General features: G+C 46.8%; 1 protein-coding gene across 1 annotated transcript in view; it reads left to right on the plus strand.

The window, feature by feature from the left end:
* The first annotated feature begins 389 nt into the window (after window positions 1-389).
* The window catches only part of LOC124011222 (Kv channel-interacting protein 1-like), an 82,133-nt gene continuing 62,614 nt past the window's right edge, over window positions 390-19,908 (plus strand). The window contains exon 1 of the mRNA XM_046324362.1: window positions 390-568. Within this exon, the coding sequence (XP_046180318.1) occupies window positions 481-568 (88 nt within the window). The 5' untranslated portion in view covers window positions 390-480. The remainder of the gene's footprint in view (window positions 569-19,908) is intronic.

The raw sequence follows: 19,908 nt of genomic DNA on the forward strand, positions 1-19,908 counted from the left end.
CTCGCTCTCTCGCTCTCTCCCTCGCTCTCTTTCCCTCGCTCTCTCTCCCTCGTTCTCTCTCCCTCGCTCTCGTTCTCGCTCTCTCTCTCCCTCGCTCTCTCCCCCTCGCTCTCCCCCTCGCTCTCTCCCTTGCTCTCTCTCTCTCTCTCTCTCTCGTTCTCTCTCTCTCGCTCTCTCCCTTGCTCTCTCTCTCTCCCTCCCTCGCATTCTCTCTCTCCCTCCCTCGTTCTCTTTGAGACAGAGAATTTGACATATTTAGGGGGAAAGAGGAGGGGTATACGATGGAGGGAGGGAGAGATTGGGAAACAGAGGGTGAGATCACAGTTTTTTTTCAGCCCAGGAAGAGAGATTCAGGAGTGGTCCTCTTTTAATACAACGTATCTTCTCAACTCCTAGTGCCATAGATTGCACCTCCAGCTCCAGACCACATTGGCACCCTTGGGTCCGTCTTGGCCTGCTTTGGCCCAGCTTGGAGTCAGGATGGCAGGCTGTGCTAAGCGCTGTAAACAGGGATTAGTGAAATGTGTCCTGTCCCTGTACAAACTAGTCACAGGGACTCTCAACAAAGGTACGTCACTGGGCGATGTGTGAGTGTGTGCATCCAAGGACACATTTGAGCATGGGCGTGTGAATATACTGTTTATACAGTATAAAGAAGAATGAGTGTGAACTGTATAGGAGTACGTAGCTATAGGGTTAGATTTGCTCTCTCTCAGTTTGACTATCTGTTGTGGAGTTGTATGCGTTGTAGGAACCTCACCCCATCGGTACATGACATTGTGCTTGTGTATCAGTTTTATAGAGTTTGCTTGGCTACTCATCTAAAGCTCAATCTAAACTATTGAACCAACACATAAGTTACAAGGCTAGCCCTAAGTGTCCAACAAAATGTATCTACCTTTCTCTCTCTCTCTCTCTCTCTCTCTCTCTCTCTCTCTCTCTCTCACTCTCTCTCTCTCTCACTCTCTCACTCTCTCACTCTCTCTCTCTCTCTCACTCTCTCACTCTCTCACTCTCTCTCTCTCACTCTCTCTCTCTCACTCTCTCACTCTCTCACTCTCTCACTCTCTCGCTCTCTGTGTGTGTCACTATCTGACTTTAGACAGAGAGAAGGGAGGGAGGCAGGCAGGCAGGGAGAGAGGGAGGGAGGGATGTAGGCAGGGAGGGAAGGATGGAGGAAGGCAGGGAGGAAAGGATGCAGGGAGGGAGGAAGGGATGCAGGGAGGGAGGAAGGGATGCAGGGAGGGAGGAAGGGATGCAGGGAGGGAGGAAGGGATGCAGGGAGGGAGGAAGGGATGCAGGCGGGGGGGGGCAGGGAGGGATGCAGGGACGGAGGAAGGGATGCAGGCGGGGGGGGGCAGGAAGGGATGCAGGGATGGAGGGAGGGAGGGTGTGGTAATAGAGGAGTGATAAACTTGATAGAGAGCAGAATGTGTTTGACAGTGTGATAAATGTGTGTAATAACAGTTATGTGTGGCAACGCAGTGGCTGGGAAAAACAGGGAAAAACTCTCAATATAGAAGAAAAAGCTTTACTGTTGTGATTCATTGGTTTCTAGTGTGTGTGTGGTGTGTGTGTGTGATTCATGATTTCATTATATTGCCTCTATTCCTGGAGGAAAGCAGGGCAGGATTAAACAAAATGAGCTGAATCTGAAATACAGTAGAGTAGAGTACAGTACAGTACATTATGAGACTGGAGGATATACAGCGTACGCACACAAACCAACACACATGCGCAGGCATACTGCTATTGACTTTGTGTTTGAAGGAAGCACAGTTACACACTAGTGTTAGAGCCGGCTCTGTGGAGGGGGTAAACGGGTGATGTTGTTAGGGGATAGAGCCCTGCCACCAGACCCAAGCCCGAGGGGCCCCGACATTATACTACGGGGTAGGGCCTGGTTCTTCATCAATAACTAGGATACGGGCAGGGCTCGGGTATCACTAATTTAATCACTAACATTTTGAAGCTGAGCCATTCACTCGTGCTCTTCTGCACAACACAGTCATATCTGACTAAGATCATAACAAGGTGTCAAGTGCATCAATCTCGTCAAATATAAAACTGGAGAGATTCTTTCATAGAAAATAATCATGTATAGAGTTTAGAGTGACAGACGTAGCTAACAGCTAACTGTTCTCTCGTGTCTCGTCATTGAGCAGAGCAGCCCAAGCGGATCCATTGCCATGGCTACTCGCAGACTCCGAGCCGCCAATGAGCAGAGAGGACCGGCTAATTGATTTACTAACGGAGGAAGTTATTTATGATTTCTGGTTTCGGGCAGTACCTTAAATTTGGCAGAAGCAATCGGGTCTGGGTAGGGTAGGGCCTTAAATTTGGCAGAAGCAATCGGGTCTGGGTAGGGTAGGGCCTGAAAATTGAGGGCAACGGGTAAGTGTTAAAATTCATGTCTGTCCAGGGCTCTATTAGGGGGTCCTGCAGAGGTTATGTTGCATAACAAATGGCTCCTTAAAAGCTGAAAGCGCACACAGGCGCGCACACACACACACAGGCACACACACAGGCACACACAAAGTAATAAGGAAATGAAGAGGAAAATATAAGAGATCTGGGTCTGTATAACATCAAATACACACACACACAATCTCACTGGGCTGTCTCAGAGTCTGAGTCTCAGTGTCTCAGTGTCTCAGTGTCTCAGTGTCTCAGTGTCTCAGTGTCTCAGGGTCTCAGTGTTTCAGGGTCTCAGTGTCTGTGTCCCTGGGTCTCAGAGTTTCAGTGTCTCCGGGTCTCAGAGTCTCAGTGTTTCAGAGTCTCTGTGTCTCAGTGTTTCAGAGTCTCTGTGTCTCAGTGTCTCAGGGTCTCTGTGTTTCAGTTTCTCAGGGTCTCAGTGTTTCAGAATCTCTGTGTCTCAGGGTCTCTGTGTTTCAGGGTCTCTGTGTTTCAGTTTCTCAGGGTCTCAGTGTTTCAGGGTCTCAGTGTTTCAGGGTCTCTGTGTTTCAGTGTCTCAGTGTTTGGGTGTCTCAGTGTTTCAGGGTCTCAGTGTTTCAGTGTTTCAGGGTCTCAGTGTTTCAGAGTCTCAGGGTCTCAGTGTTTCAGTGTTTCAGGGTCTCAGTGTTTCAGTGTCTCAGGGTCTCTGTGTTTCAGTGTCTCAGGGTCTCAGTGTTTCAGTGTTTCAGTGTCTCAGTGTTTCAGTGTCTCAGGGTCTCAGGGTCTCTGTGTTTCAGTGTCTCAGTGTTTCAGTGTTTCAGGGTCTCAGTGTTTCAGTGTCTCAGGGTCTCAGTGTTTCAGGGTCTCAGTGTTTCAGTGTCTCAGGGTCTCTGTGTTTCAGTGTCTCAGGGTCTCAGTGTTTCAGGGTCTCAGTGTTTCAGAGTCTCAGGGTCTCAGAGTCTAATGGTCTCAGGGTCTCAGAGTCTGTGTCCCTGGCTCTCAGTGTCCCTGGCTCTCAGTGTCCCTGGGCCTCAGTGTCCCTGGGCCTCAGTGTCCCTGGGTCTCAGTGTCCCTGGGTCTCAGTGTCCCTGGGTCTCGGAGTCTCGGAGTCTCGGAGTCTCGGAGTCTCGGAGTCTCGGAGTCTGGGGGTCTCAGGTTCTCAGTGCTCCACAGGGAACAAGAGCTACATCTAAGAACATCAGATTACACAATGGTCATAAAGGCTATTGCCAAGATACAAACACACACAGCCATTAGAATCTGAACGTTTTATCTGTGTAGGTACAGTGCATTCGGAAAGTATTCAGATCCCTTGACTTTTTCCACGTTTGTAAGATTAAAACCTTATTCTAAAATGGATTAAATTGTTTTTCCCCCTCATCAATCTATACACAATACCCCAATGACGAAGAAAAAACATTTTTTTTATGTGCAAAGGTATACAAAATGTAAAACTGAAATATACATATTACATAAGTATTCAGACCCTTTACTCAGTACTTTGATGAAGCACCTCCGGCAGCAATTACAGCCTAGAGTCTTCTTGAGTAGGATGCTACAAGCTTGGCACACCTGTATTTGGGGAGTTTCTCCCATTCTTCTCTGCAGATCCTCTCAAGCTATGTCAGGTTGGATGGGGAACGTTGCTGCCCAGCTATTTGCAGTTCTCTAGACATGTTCGATCGGGTTCAAGTCCGGGCTCTGGCTGGGCCACTCAAGGACATTCAGTGACTTGTCCTGAAGCCACTCCTGCATTGTCTTGGCTGTGTGCTTAGGGTCGTTGGAAGGTGAACCTTTACCCCAGTCTGAGGTCCTGTGTCACGACTTCTGCCGAAGTTGCTTCATCTCCTTGTTTGGGCGGTGTTCGGCGGTCGACGACACCGGTTTTCTAGCCATCCATTTTTAATTTTCCATTTGTTTTGTCTTGTTTTCCCACACATCTGGTTTTCATTCCCTCGTTACGTGTTGTGTATTTAACCCTCTGTTCCCCCCATGTCTTTGTGTGGTATTGTTTGTTGTAAGTGCTTGTGCACATTTATGGTCTGGTGGGCGACGGGTTTTGTACCTATTCTTTATTATTCTGGATGCCGGTGGTTATATATATATAGTAAACTGCTCCGGTTATTACCCAGTTCTGCTCTCCTGCGTCTGACTTCTCTGCCAGCAGATACACACCGCTTACATCCTGAGCCCTCTGGAGCAGGTTTTCATCAAGGATCTCTCTGTACTTTGCTCCGTTCATCTTTCCCTCATTCCTGACTAGTTTCCCAGTCCCTGCTACTGAAAACCATTCGCACAGCATGATGCTTGGCATTCAGACAAATAATTCAATCTTGGTTTCATCAGACCAGAGAATCTTGTTTCTCATGGTCTGAGAGTCTTTAGGTGCCTTTTGGAAAACTCCAAGTGGGTTGTCATGTATCTTTTACTGAGGAGTGGCTTCCATCTGGCCTCTCTACCATAAAGAGCTGATTGGTGGAGTGTTGCAGAGATGGTTGTCCTTCTGAAAGCTTCTCCCATCTCCATAGAGGAACTCTGGATCTCTGTCAGAGTGACCACCGGGTTCTTGGTCACCTCCCTGACCAAGTCGCTTCTCCCCCAATTGCTCAGTTTGGCTGGGTGGCCAGCTCTGGGAAGAGTCTTGGTCGTTCCAAACGTCTTCCATTTAAGAATGATGGAGGCCACTGTGTTCTTGAGGAACTTCAATGCTACAGACATTTTTTGGTGCCCTTCCCCAGATCTGTTTCTCGACACAATCCTGTCTCGGAGCTCTAAGGACAATCCCTTCGCCCTCATGGTTTGGTTTTTGCTCTAACTGTGGGACCTTATATAGACAGGTGTGTGCCTTTCCAAATCATGTCCAATCAATTGAATTTACCACAGGTGGACTCCAATCAAGTTGTTGAAACATCTCAAAGATGATCAATGGAAACAGGATGCACCTGAGCTCAATTTTGAGTCTCATAGCAAAGGGTTTGAATACTTATGTAAATAAGGTATTTCTGTTTTTTAAATGTGCAAAAAAAAGTTTTGACCTGTTTTTGCTTTGTCAATATGGGGTATTGTGTGTAGATTGATGAGGGGGAAAACAATTTAATACATTTTAGAATAAGGCTGTAATGTAACAAAATGTGGAAAATTCAAGGGGTCTGAATATTTTCAGAATGTATTGATTGGACTTTGTTTTTACTGCACATTGCTTTCCAATTAGAGTTTTATGCTTGGGTAGAAAGTGCCCATTGCTTTCCAATTAGAGTTTTATGCTTGGGTAGAAAGTGCCCATTGCTTCCAATTTCAGTTAAAATGGTGGAGAGAAAGCAGTGAATCCTGTCTGTCTGGGCTTTGGCTCACAGAAGAGTCACTGACAGAGTAACACTGACCTCTGCTGGTAGCAGTGTTGCTCTGTCCGTTCCTTTCATGCCCACTGGAGCAGGGATTCCCAAACTTTTTCACCCGGGCCCCACTTCCAGCTTTGGTGGGTATCCCACGTCCCCCTGCGCACGCGCCACGTCTATTTCTGTGTGCACAAGCACTGTTCATGAAACAAACTGTTCACACCCCTCTTGTTGGTGGAGAGAATTTTGCAGTTTTAAAGCTTATTTCCTGCAATTCTACACATTTTGTCAAATGTTCCAGTTTTAAAGCAAATCTTCCTGCAATTGTACACATTCTGTCATGGGTTGCAAAGAAAATGTTGCATTTTTAAAGCACATTTTCTTGCAATTGTATACATTTTGCTATGTCTAGTGTGTATGCCTATGATATTTGAGTGACAAAAAAAATGACAACAATATCTATGGGCTAAAAAACTCAACTGGAAAAACGTTAGCTGATATGGGCTAGTTGATGTGGACATTTCTGAAAGGTTATAAATAGCTCTCTACGGTATGCAATGACTGACATGACAAGAGGAACTGATGAGGCACTACCCAATTTAGAAATTGGTGCATGCTACTATTACAAATTTTAAGAGTAAGTTTAACGCCGGACTGTTCCTTTAGGGGGCACGTCCCACAGTTTGGGAACCACTGCCCTAGAGGACCTCTTTGGTTTGCTATTGGGCTGAGGTTCACACTCAACATTGCTTACAGTCATTGGGAGAATCTCAATTGGGTCTGCTCGACTCCTATCGCCTCTCTTCTCCACTCATGTGCCATCAGGCAAATGACATTTACAGAGGTGGATCCTAATAAATGTGTAAAGGGATAAAAACGAATTTAGTTAGTTGTGCCAGACATGTTATAAAGAAAAGGATAAGTATCATATCGTTTTTAAATGTTTGCATGTTTTTCTCCTCTGAGTAAACAACAGCTGATTCAAAGGGTGTGTGGCCCATTTCAAAACTCTTCCACACAGAATGCGCTTCAATATCCTTTGCAAGAGGAGGCTATCAAGCCGAGGAGGACACTTCTCAACTCTAACGAATTGACACTCTCTCTCAATCATCTCCCATAGTCTCAAACTGGAAATTATTAACGACTAAAATATATGTAGAGTATTCTGTCACTAAAAGGTCGTTTTGGATAAAGGCACCTGCAAAGTGCTTTATATTATTTGTAATAGTAATTCCATTTCAACTTACAGTGCAGGTGGGCAGGGACGGTTGGTCATTATGACGGGGGGATTTGAGACAAAACCTCAAGGATCATCCTATTAAACAGACTTTCCAAACGTGGGTCTGTTGTTGACCAACTCCCTCCCTGTTTACCTCATGTCAAAATAAAAGTCCTGCACCTGCGACGTATGTGGATAAATAAGGAATAACTTGTGGGGGACCTCGCACCAGAATATGTACACATGCTAAATATACACTTACTGTAGACTGTTTTAACACAGTTGCAGCCGACAGTATTGTTCAGTGACAACACTTTTACACACAGGTGTTCGGAGACGCAGATAGCTAATTAACACAGGTAGTCGCTTCTGTTTTCCGTAAACAAGCACTGTAACATGGAGAAATGGCTGTTTGGGAACCTTGTACCTATAAAGGTGTGTCGTAATTTAACCTTTTTTTATTTGTATGATTATGTCTCGCTGATATGAAAGATTCCCCACTGGGCAGAGACGTCAATTAAACGTCTATTCCACGTTGGTTCAACGTCATTTCATTGAAATGACGTGGAAACAATGTTGATTCAACCAGTGTGTGCCCAGTGAGATGTTCCTTATGTTTCCAAAACCGTACTGCAAGAGATGCGCTTTAACGTTCAGGGCCGGTCATATGTAACTGTCTGTAAGTGGGGGTGTCAACAGAAGGGGGAGGATCGACAGAAGTGGGTGTAAGGAAAACGGATCAGCTAATTGGGAAAATTTGTTGCCACTCAAGACTGTTTTGCGTAGCTGATTGGCCTGCATGCAAGTAGATTGTTGACAACTGTAGCATTTTAGCTGAGCACAACTCTTTCCCCTAACCATTCTCTTAACCTACTGCGTTAATTCTCTTAACCGGCTACCTACGTTAGTTCTCCTAACCTGCTATGCTAATTCATCTAACCCTGACATGTTAATTCTCCTAACCTGCTACATGAGTTCTCTTAACCTACTACACGAGTTCTCCTAACCTGCTACATGAGTTCTCCTAACCTGCTACATTAGTTCTCCTAACCTGCTACATTAGTTCTCTTAACCTGATACATTAGTTCTCTTAACCTGCTACATACGTTCTCTTAACCTGCTACATGAGTTTTCCTAACCTGCTACATTAGTTCTCCTAACCTGCTACATTAATTCTCTTAACCTGCTACATTAATTATCCTAACCTGTTACATTAGTTCTCTTAACCTGCTACATGAGTTCTCTTAACCTGCTACATGAGTTCTCTTAACCTGCTACATGAGTTCTCTTAACCTGTTACATTAGTTCTCTTAACCTGCTATGTAAACATTAAGCTGACCTGCGGTGCACCTGGCTATGGCCGGTCTAACTAATAATGGAGTGCTGATGTTACAAACATCGCTGTTGATCCACCCATTGATGTTACACCCATTGATGTTACACCCATTGCTGTTGATCCACCCATTGATTTTACACCCATCGCTGTTGATCCACCCATTGATGTTACACCCATTGATGTTACACCCATCGCTGTTGATCCACCCATTGATGTTACACCCATCGCTGTTGATCCACCCATTGATGTTACACCCATTGATGTTACACCCATCGCTGTTGATCCACCCATTGATGTTACACCCATTGATGTTACACCCATCGCTGTTGATCCACCCATTGATGTTACACCCATCGCTGTTGATCCACCCATTGATGTTACACCCATCGCTGTTGATCCACCCATTGATGTTACACCCATCGCTGTTGATCCACCCATTGATGTTACACCCATCGCTGTTGATCCACCCATTGATGTTACACCCATCGCTGTTGATCCACCCATTGATGTTACACCCATCGCTGTTGATCCACCCATTGATGTTACACCCATCGCTGTTGATCCACCCATTGATGTTACACCCATCGCTGTTGATCCACCCATTGATGTTACACCCATCGCTGTTGATCCACCCATTGATGTGATCCACCCACTTCTTTTGCAACACCCACTTTCAGACGCACTCAATGGACTCTGTTTTCGGCTGGCTTTAAGGTGGCGCTAGTGTCCATTTACCCGTAATTTACCTGTCTAACATCAGCACGTAGGTGCTCTGATGGGAGGGGTGGAAATATTTGAGTCGTGTCCTTAAACACATGATCCAAAGGGCTAATTTCAGGCAGCGCTGGTAGGGATATTCAAGACCAACCAAAAGCTGGTTTTAGTGGTAATTCAGTCGGTTATGTCATGAATTTTGACTCCGGAATATTTCTACGCCTCCCATCTGAGCACCTGGCTCTACATCAGGCGGTGTCAGAGGAAGGCCCTAAAGACTCCCATCTGAGCACCTGGCTCTACATCAGGCGGTGTCAGAGGAAGGCCCTAAAGACTCCCATCTGAGCACCTGGCTCTACATCAGGCGGTGTCAGAGGAAGGCCCTAAAGACTCCCATCTGAGCACCTGGCTCTACACCAGGCGGTGTCAGAGGAAGGCCCTAAAGACTCCCATCTGAGCACCTGGCTCTACACCAGGCGGTGTCAGAGGAAGGCCCTAAAGACTCCCATCTGAGCACCTGGCTCTACACCAGGCGGTGTCAGAGGAAGGCCCTAAAGACTCCCATCTGAGCACCTGGCTCTACACCAGGCGGTGTCAGAGGAAGGCCCTAAAGACTCCCATCTGAGCACCTGGCTCTACACCAGGCGGTGTCAGAGGAAGGCCCTAAAGACTCCCATCTGAGCACCTGGCTCTACACCAGGCGGTGTCAGAGGAAGGCCCTAAAGACTCCCATCTGAGCACCTGGCTCTACACCAGGCGGTGTCAGAGGAAGGCCCTAAAGACTCCCATCTGAGCACCTGGCTCTACACCAGGCGGTGTCAGAGGAAGGCCCTAAAGACTCCCATCTGAGCACCTGGCTCTACATCAGGCGGTGTCAGAGGAAGGCCCTAAAGACTCCAGCCACCCTAGTCATAGACTGTTCTCTCAGCTACCGCACGGCAAGCGGTACCGGAGCGCCAAGTCTAGGTCCAATATGCTTCTTAACAGCTTCTACCCCGAAGCAATAAGACTCCAGAACAGCTAATCAAATGGCTACCCAGACTATAATAATTCACTAAACCAAGATTCATTTGCACACATGTTACAGTCAGTAGTGTGTAAGAAAAGCTAAATACAACTCAATTAACATCACATTTATTTGAACAGGTATATGTAGCCTGTACATGTCTTTTATTGTGGTCATCTCAGTTTTCTTTTGAACCACATTTATATTCATTTTACCAGGTAAGTTGACTGAGAACATGCTCATTTACAGCAGCAACCTGGGGAATGGTTAGAGGAGATTAATGAGCCAATTGGAAGCTGGGGATGATTAGGTGGCCATGATGGTATGAGGGGCAGATTAGGAATTTAGCCAGAACATCAGGGTTAACAGCCCTACTCTGACAATAAGTGCCATGGGATCTTTATTTTTAGAACAGAGGAACGGGTGCCTCCTACTGGCCCTCCACCACCACCTGGTGTCCCATCCAGGGACTGACCAGGAACGGGTGCCTCCTACTGGCCCTCCACCACCACCTGGTGTCCCATCCAGGGACTGACCAGGAACGGGTGCCCCCTACTGGCCATCCACCACCACCTGGTGTCCCATCCAGGGACTGACCAGGAACGGGTGCCTCCTACTGGCCCTCCACCACCTCCTGGTGTCCCATCCAGGGACTGACCAGGAACGGGTGCCTCCTACTGGCCCTCCACCACCTCCTGGTGTCCCATCCAGGGACTGACCAGGAACGGGTGCCTCCTACTGGCCCTCCACCACCTCCTGGTGTCCCATCCAGGGACTGACCAGGAACGGGTGCCTCCTACTGGCCCTCCACCACCTCCTGGTGTCCCATCCAGGGACTGACTAGGAACGGGTGCCTCCTACTGGCCCTCCACCACCTCCTGGTGTCCCATCCAGGGACTGACCAGGAACGGGTGCCTCCTACTGGCCCTCCACCACCTCCTGGTGTCCCATCCAGGGACTGACCAGGAACGGGTGCCTCCTACTGGCCCTCCACCACCACCTGGTGTCCCATCCAGGGACTGACCAGGAACGGGTGCCTCCTACTGGCCCTCCACCACCACCTGGTGTCCCATCCAGGGACTGACCAGGAACGGGTGCCTCCTACTGGCCCTCCACCACCTCCTGGTGTCCCATCCAGGGACTGACCAGGATCAACCCAGCATAGCTTCAGAAGCAAGCCAGCAGAGGTATGCTCCTTTGCTCGTTTCTAACAATTGCAAAGACATTGCCGACTTTGTATTTGTAGCCACGTTAGTTCTGAAGTTTTCGGCAGTCACAGTGATAGGCTGTTTTAAAACACAGTTATTTATCCCAGGAAAAGGGAGTGTTTTTTGGGGGCGGGAAATCTCGTTAACCGGGTTCCCACCATTCAACCCTAGTCTCAACTGTCCCTCTAGTGAACAGCAGATGGCGATAGAAGTCCAATTCTGATTCATGATAGTCCACTGATTCATATTGATAAAATAGAAGAAGTCATACTCTTTCATGTTGATGGACAATTTATTCGAAGCAGTTTGCCAAATTGGTCTAAACATAAAAAATCCAATCCATCCAAACCTTACCTGTGGTCCATGGATGCAACCCTGTGCCATAACCCCCCCCCCCAACCCCCACACACACACACATGCACACACATGTTCAAACCAGCTGTGGAAAAAGTACCCAATTGTCATACATGAGTCAAAGTAAAGATACCTTAATAGAAATGACTCAAGTAAATATACATGAGTATCAAATGTAAATGTAATTGCTAAAATATACTTAAGTATGAAAAGTAAAAGTATAAATCACTTCAAACTAGTGGCACACTCCAACACTAAGGCTTCTTTTACAAACAAAGCATGTGTTTAGTGAGTCCGCCAGATCAGAGGCAGTAGGGATGACCAGAGATTTTCTCTTGAGAAGTGCATGAATTGGACAATTTTCCTGTCCTGCTAAGCATTCAAAATATAATGAGTACTTTTGGGTGTCAGAGAAAATGTAAGGAGTAAAAATGACATGATTTCCTTTAGTAATCTAGTGAAGTAAAAGTATAAGTTGTCAAAAATATAACTAGTAACCTACAGATATCCCCAAAAACGACTTAAGTAGTACATTATTTTTACTTAAGTGTTTTACATCGTTGATTCTAAGAATTGCAGCCAAACCATTATTGACGCCGATTGATAGATTCAACAATTTCACAAGGTCCCTACTCACTCCTTGGTCCTCTGCTTTAGGTGTTCTTCAAGAGTGCCTAATAAAAATCCAGAATAATTCCATCATTCAACTGCCTCTGCCCTTCCATAAAGTCAAGGAGAGGTGGCTGTGCTGTTGTATTCAATGTGGAGACAAAGAGAGGGAGGAAGAAACTAGTGTGTGTAAAACACTCATATGGTGTATATGGAACAGTAAATATTTAATCCCAGATGAAAAATGACTGCCTGCCTGCAAGGGGACCCTGTGGTTGCTTTGTTCTGACTCCAGGACTGGACTGTGACATGGTGGAACTATGTGGCAGAGCTGCCAAACTTAACAGATGTTTGTAGAGTGCTGCATTGTGCCCTTCTCACTGAGTGTACTGCCAATTCGAAGCTTCTCTCAGTCTTCTCACAGGCTACAGGTTAAGACAGACACATCAGGGACGCAACTGCGCGAGTCCTTATCCAATTCCTAGGTACATATAGAAGATATTGGAAGAACTGTCCACATGTACTTTTCGTCAGCCAACAAGATAACAAGATGAGTAACCCTAACAAACAGCAAAAGTACTAGCCTATGTCAATCTACTATCCCCCATAGTACAAAAGTCCACCTATTCTGTGTGAGAAGTAAATATTCCAAACATAGTCTGGGACAGTTGTGGGATGCGATTGATCCCAAATTAATACAACCACTAGTATCCAAAAAAAGGTTTTTATGTAATGTGGCTCATGCAACAGATCAGAACATTTAGCTGAAAATGTTGATAAACTATTAAGATATTTCTTCACATTAAAAGCATAGCAAGGCGCACATGGCAGTAGGCTATAAGCACAAAGGTTCCATTCGCGGAAAACACCATTATCAAAAGTGACCTCAATTATAAAGGTGCATTTTTATGGTGAAAATGATCTTCCCCAAACATGACACTCACACACTGTTTATATATGTCAGTTAGGCTCTACACCCCTTGGAAAGTGGATTCATGTGCTTCATTTTAAGACGTTATTTGACCACTTTAGTTGTAATACAAACCTTATTAAAACATATAGGCCTATGGGCTAGGCTACATGAGGTGTGCGACTGTGACAGTATTGTCAGCCATCAGACTTTTCTTGATTTATTTATACATATTTTTAAATGTTTTTAAAAATATTTTATTATTATTATATAATTATTTTAGGGGGTTGATCAGCTTTTCTTCATTTAATATTGTCTTTACATATAATAAATAATATATGTGTGACATTTGTTTTGATTTAGACCATTATATTGCACCTGTATTGAAACAGTGGCAGCGGGAGAAATACATGTCATCTATATACTTACATAGGTAATGGAGGACACTTATCCCCGTGGTTTATTTTCATGCCAGCCAGGTAGGCGATACCACTGTTGTAAGTATAGGCAATGTGATTAATATTAGGAAAGTTGAGAAATAAATACCTGTATATTAAAGCCTATAGAAAGCTGATGGGATACTCATTTTTTTATTAGTGGCCATCACTATTTTCTCGTGCAAGTGCATCGCCTATAGAAATGTTGCGCAACATGAGCTCATGAAGTGTTTGATTCGATATTTGAACACATTTGCATTGATGTCACAGTGATTAGAGGGACAATAGAAAGCTGAGTACCAGGCAGTGAGCAAGTGTGGAATGCTACTAATGACCAGCAGCAGCATCAGAGCTTGGAGACTCGTGACCGCTGGTATGGTAGTAATACGGCCACGGCAACAGCCCACTTTGTGTATTTGGGCTTTGAAGTTCCTCTATTGAACACTGTGTCTGTACTACTGACACTTCAGAACAAACTTCCTTTCCATTTTTTTGGGGGGTGACTATCAGTTGTTCCATGTAGTGAATCTGTTATTCAATGTGTTTGTATGGGCTAATAGCAGTACTGCAAATACACATGTAAATCTAACACTTTTCTGAAGTGTCTGTCCTATATCTGAGCGATATAAGAAATACCAGGATAATGTATTTTAACCTCTTATTTTTGGCACTTAACAGTCTCCATTTATACTTCCATTCATTTTTCAGTACAACAGACACCGTGTTCCATGGAGGATCTCCAACGTCCAAACGCACAAAGTCACTGTCTCAGCTTGGACTCTCTCTCTTTCTGTCTCTCTTTCTCGTCTCTTTCTCTCTCCCTCTCTCACTGTTCTCGTCTCCATCTAAGGTTGGCCTGTCTCCTTATCAGAGGTTAGCCACTGTTTTGTCTGGTCTTCTTGCCTAGAAAGAGATTGCGGTGTAACTCTTGGGCCCCTGTGGTAAAACATGACAGAAAGGAACTAGTACAGTATATGTGAATGTTCTGGTCATTTGTCAACCTTGCTGTTGGTGTTTCCATCATCCCAGTGACAGACACTACACCATCCAGATTCATCAGACTCCGCTCTCCACTTACCCTACAGTGGCTTAGTGTTTCACTGTGCTAAACTGGTTTTTATCGGTCCTCAATTAGGAGCACAAAACATGCATATTGCTTCTCTGCTTTCGACATGTTCAGGTATACCGAATAGCAGGGGGACAAGACCACTTGATTTTGTTCCTGTTTGCTATTTTAGTACCAGGCAGCAACAGAGAGAGCAACAAACAGCAACACAATGCTTTGTCTCTACACTTCAGTGTGTTTAAAAGCTCAGTGCTGACCCTGATGTCTGATGTGTGTTGGAGCTGGTGCTGAATGGCTGGTGCTGAATGGCTGGTGTTGAATGGCTGGTGCTGAATGGCTGGTGCTGAGTGGCTGGTGCTGAGTGGCTGGTGCTGAATGGCTGGTGCTGAGTGGCTGGTGCTGAATGGCTGGTGCTGAATGGCTGGTGCTGAATGGCTGGTGCTGAGTGGCTGGTGCTGAGTGGCTGGTGCTGAGTGGCTGGTGCTGAGTGGCTGGTGCTGAGTGGCTGGTGCTGAGTGGCTGGTGCTGAATGGCTGGTGCTGAGTGGCTGGTGCTGAATGGCTGGTGCTGAATGGCTGGTGCTGAGTGGCTGGTGCTGAGTGGCTGGTGCTGAGTGGCTGGTGCTGAGTGGCTGGTGCTGAGTGGCTGGTGCTGAGTGGCTGGTGCTGAGTGGCTGGTGCTGAGTGGCTGGTGCTGAATGGCTGGTGCTGAATGGCTGGTGCTGAATGGCTGGTGGTGTGATGTCTCTTCAGGGTTGTTGCTGCCCTGCCTGGCACTGTCTGATCAGACATACTGTTTTGTATTCCTCACTCCCCTCCTGTGCATTCCAGGGAGATGGACACAGCGACAGACAGTGTGTGGGTGTGCTGCACCTCTGTATAAGGATAGATCTAAAAATGCTGTCATATCACTTTCACTGAGCCAGGAGGGCAGAGGGAGAGAAGAAAATGTCATGTTTCATTATACACGAGTTTCTCTCTCTCTCTCTCTGTCTGTCTCTCTCTGTCTGTCTGTCTGTCTGTCTGTCTGTCTGTCTGTCTGTCTGTCTGTCTGTCTGTCTGTCTGTCTGTCTGTCTGTCTGTCTGTCTGTCTGTCTGTCTGTCTGTCTGTCTGTCTGTCTGTCTGTCTGTCTGTCTGTCTGTCTGTCTGTCTGTCTGTCTGTCTGTCTGTCTGTCTGTCTGTCTGTCTGTCTGTCTGTCTGTCTGTCTGTCTGTCTGTCTGTCTGTCTGTCTGTCTGTCTGTCTGTCTGTCTGTCTGTCTGTCTGTCTGTCTGTCTGTCTGTCTGTCTGTCTGTCTGTCTGTCTGTCTGTCTGTCTGTCTGTCTGTCTGTCTGTCTGTCTGTCTGTCTGTCTGTCTGTCTGTCTGTCTGTCTGTCTGTCTGTCTGTCTGTCTGTCTGTCTGTCTGTCTGTCTGTCTGTCTGTCTGTCTGTCTGTCTGTCTGTCTGTCTGTCTGTCTGTCTGTCTGTCTGTCTGTCTGTCTGTCTGTCTGTCTGTCCTGATTGACTACCTGTGCTGATTGACTACCTGTGCTGAGGGAGCAGTGTGTTTAATGAGAGAGCTGCCCTAATGACTGTATTACTGCCATTTTATTCTTGGTCTCACTGAGGAACTCTCCTTTAACCCATTAGAGTCTAAACCGGGGGAGGGGGTTCTACCAAGCTATATGGAATTATTTTAAGATTTTCATACCAATGATAATATTTCTATTTGATTTTGTATTTTAAGATCCTTGAAGTATATAAAAAATATACAAAAATTATTAGATTAACATTTTTATAAAAATTAGATATACTACATGGAACACCAGACAGTCCCCCCCCCCAAAAAAAAATCAAAAGGAAGTTTTGTCCTGAAGTGTCTGTCCTATATCTGAGAGATATAAGAAAGATCAGGATAATAGTTTTTTAAAAACAACGTTTTTTACATTTGAACCTCTTATTTTGGGCATTTAACAGTCTCTATATATACTTCTATTCGTCTTTCCAACTGGTACCGAGTAACTTCAGACGAGTCTTGTGAGGCCAAAACGGAGAACACCATCGTGTTTGTGAGAATCTCATCTTTCCATAGAAGTGGAATTGTTTTACATTGTGATTTTTCAGGGGGTTGCCTCAGCACCCCATACTTTTGTCCTGAAGTGTCAACTATGATCAGAGATTCATAACTTTTTTACATTTGAACATTTTGGGCATTTAACAGTCTCTATATATACTTCTGATCAGAGATTCAAACTTCCCACGTGTTTGTGATCAGAGAATTCATTTTTCACTTCCCATGATCAGAGATTCATACTTCTATGATCAGAGATTCATACTTCCCATGGCTATGATCAGAGATTCATACTTCCCACGGCTATGATCAGAGATTCATACTTCCCACGGCTATGATCAGAGATTCATACTTCCCACGGCTATGATCAGAGATTCATACTTCCCACAACTATGATCAGAGATTCATACTTCCCACGGCTATGATCAGAGATTCATACTTCCCACGGCTATGATCAGAGATTCATACTTCCCACGGCTATGATCAGAGATTCATACTTCCCACGGCTATGATCAGAGATTCATACTTCCCACGGCTATGATCAGAGATTCATACTTCCCACGGCTATGATCAGAGATTCATACTTCCCACGGCTATGATCAGAGATTCATACTTCCCACGGCTATGATCAGAGATTCATACTTCCCACTGCTATGATCAGAGATTCATACTTCCCACGGCTATTCCCACGGCTATCCCACGGCAATTGGGTGATGTTGGTGGGAGGACACTAGTGGTGCAATGGGGTGATGTGGGTGGGAGGACAGTAGTGGTCCAATGGGGTGATGTTGGTGGGAGGACACTAGTGGTGCAATGGGGTGATGTGGGTGAGAGGACACTAGTGGTGCAATGGGTTGATGTGGGTGGGAGGACACTAGTGGTCCCTTGGGGTGGTGTGTGTGGGAGGACAATAGTGGTCCAATTGGGTGATGTTGGTGGGAGGACACTAGTGGTCCAATTGGGTGATGTTGGTGGGAGGACACTAGTGGTCCAATGGGGTGATGTGGGTGGGAGGACACTAGTGGTGCAATGGGGTGATGTGGGTGGGAGGACACTAGTGGTCCAATGGGGTGATGTGGGTGGGAGGACACTAGTGGTCCAATGGGGTGATGTGGGTGGGAGGACACTAGTGGTCCAATGGGGTGATGTGGTGGGAGGACACTAGTGGTCCAATGGGGTGATGTGGGTGGGAGGACACTAGTGGTCCAACGGGGTGATGTGGGTGGGAGGACACTAGTGGTCCAATGGGGTGATGTGATGGGAGGACACTAGTGGTCCAATGGGGTGATGTGATGGGAGGACACTAGTGGTCCAATGGGGTGATGTGGGTGGGAGGACACTAGTGGTCCAATGGGGTGATGTGGGTGGGAGGACACTAGTGGTCCTTTGGAGTGGTGTGTGTGGGAGGACAATAGTGGTCCAATTGTGTGATGTTGGTGGGAGGACACTAGTGGTCCCTTGGGGTGGTGTGTGTGGGAGGACAATAGTGGTCAAATTGTGTGATGTTGGTGGGAGGACACTAGTGGTCCCTTGGGGTGGTGTGTGTGGGAGGACAATAGTGGTCCAATGGGGTGATGTGGGTGGGAGGACACTAGTGGTCCCTTGGGGTGATGTGTGTGGGAGGACAATAGTGGTCCAATTGTGTGATGTGGGTGGGAGGACACTAGTGGTCCCTTGGGGTGATGTGTGTGGGAGGACAATAGTGGTCAAATTGTGTGATGTTGGTGGGAGGACACTAGTGGTGGGAGGACACTAGTGGTGGGAGGACACTAGTGGTGGGAGGACACTAGTGGTGGGAGGACACTAGTGGTGCAATGGGGTGATGTGGGTGGGAGGACACTAGTGGTCCCTTGGGGTGATGTGATGGGAGGACACTAGTGGTCCCTTGGGGTGATGTGATGGGAGGACAATAGTGGTCCAATGGGGTGATGTGGTGGGAGGACACTAGTGGTCCAATGGGGTGATGTGGTGGGAGGACACTAGTGGTCCAATGGGGTGATGTGATGGGAGGACACTAGTGGTACAATGGGGTGATGTGGGTGGGAGGACACTAGTGGTCCAATGGGGTGATGTGGGTGGGAGGACACTAGTGGTCCAATTGTGTGATGTTGCTGGGAGGACACTAGTGGTCCCTTGGGGTGATGTGGGTAGGAGGACACTAGTGGTCCCTTGGGGTGGTGTGTGTGGGAGGACAATAGTGGTCCAATTGTGTGATGTTGGTGGGAGGACACTAGTGGTCCCTTGGGGTGGTGTGTGTGGGAGGACAATAGTGGTCAAATTGTGTGATGTTGGTGGGAGGACACTAGTGGTCCCTTGGGGTGGTGTGTGTGGGAGGACAATAGTGGTCCAATGGGGTGATGTGGGTGGGAGGACACTAGTGGTCCCTTGGGGTGATGTGTGTGGGAGGACAATAGTGGTCCAATTGTGTGATGTGAGTGGGAGGACACTAGTGGTCCCTTGGGGTGGTGTGTGTGGGAGGACAATAGTGGTCAAATTGTGTGATGTTGGTGGGAGGACACTAGTGGTCCGATGTGGGTGGGAGGACACTAGTGGTGGGAGGACACTAGTGGTGGGAGGACACTAGTGGTGGGAGGACACTAGTGGTGGGAGGACACTAGTGGTGCAATGGGGTGATGTGGGTGGGAGGACACTAGTGGTCCCTTGGGGTGATGTGATGGGAGGACACTAGTGGTCCAATGGGGTGATGTGGTGGGAGGACACTAGTGGTCCAATGGGGTGATGTGGGTGGGAGGACACTAGTGGTCTAATGGGGTGATGTGATGGGAGGACACTAGTGGTCAAATGGGGTGATGTGATGGGAGGACACTAGTTGTCCCTTGGGGTGGTGTGGGTGGGAGGACACTAGTGGTCCCATATTTAAACACACACACACACACACACACACACACACACACACACACACACACACACACACACACACACACACACACACACACACACACACACACACACACACACACACACACACACACACACACACACACACACACACACACACACACACACACACACACACACACACACACACACACACACACACACACTCTGGTGAATTGTTAGGACATTGTGGACCTGATAAGGTAGGAAAACATGTACACACACAAACACACACACTCACCAAGCCAGTAGTGTGTGAGATAATGGAAAATCCAGTCAACACAGGCAGGCAGTGTGTCTGCAGAATAGCAATAGAGGCAGAGCAGAGCCCTTCCCCTTTCTCACCTCATCTCTCTCTGTTTCTCACTCCGCT

This window comes from Oncorhynchus gorbuscha, linkage group LG23 (assembly GCF_021184085.1).
Source record: "Oncorhynchus gorbuscha isolate QuinsamMale2020 ecotype Even-year linkage group LG23, OgorEven_v1.0, whole genome shotgun sequence".
NCBI lineage: Eukaryota > Metazoa > Chordata > Actinopteri > Salmoniformes > Salmonidae > Oncorhynchus > Oncorhynchus gorbuscha.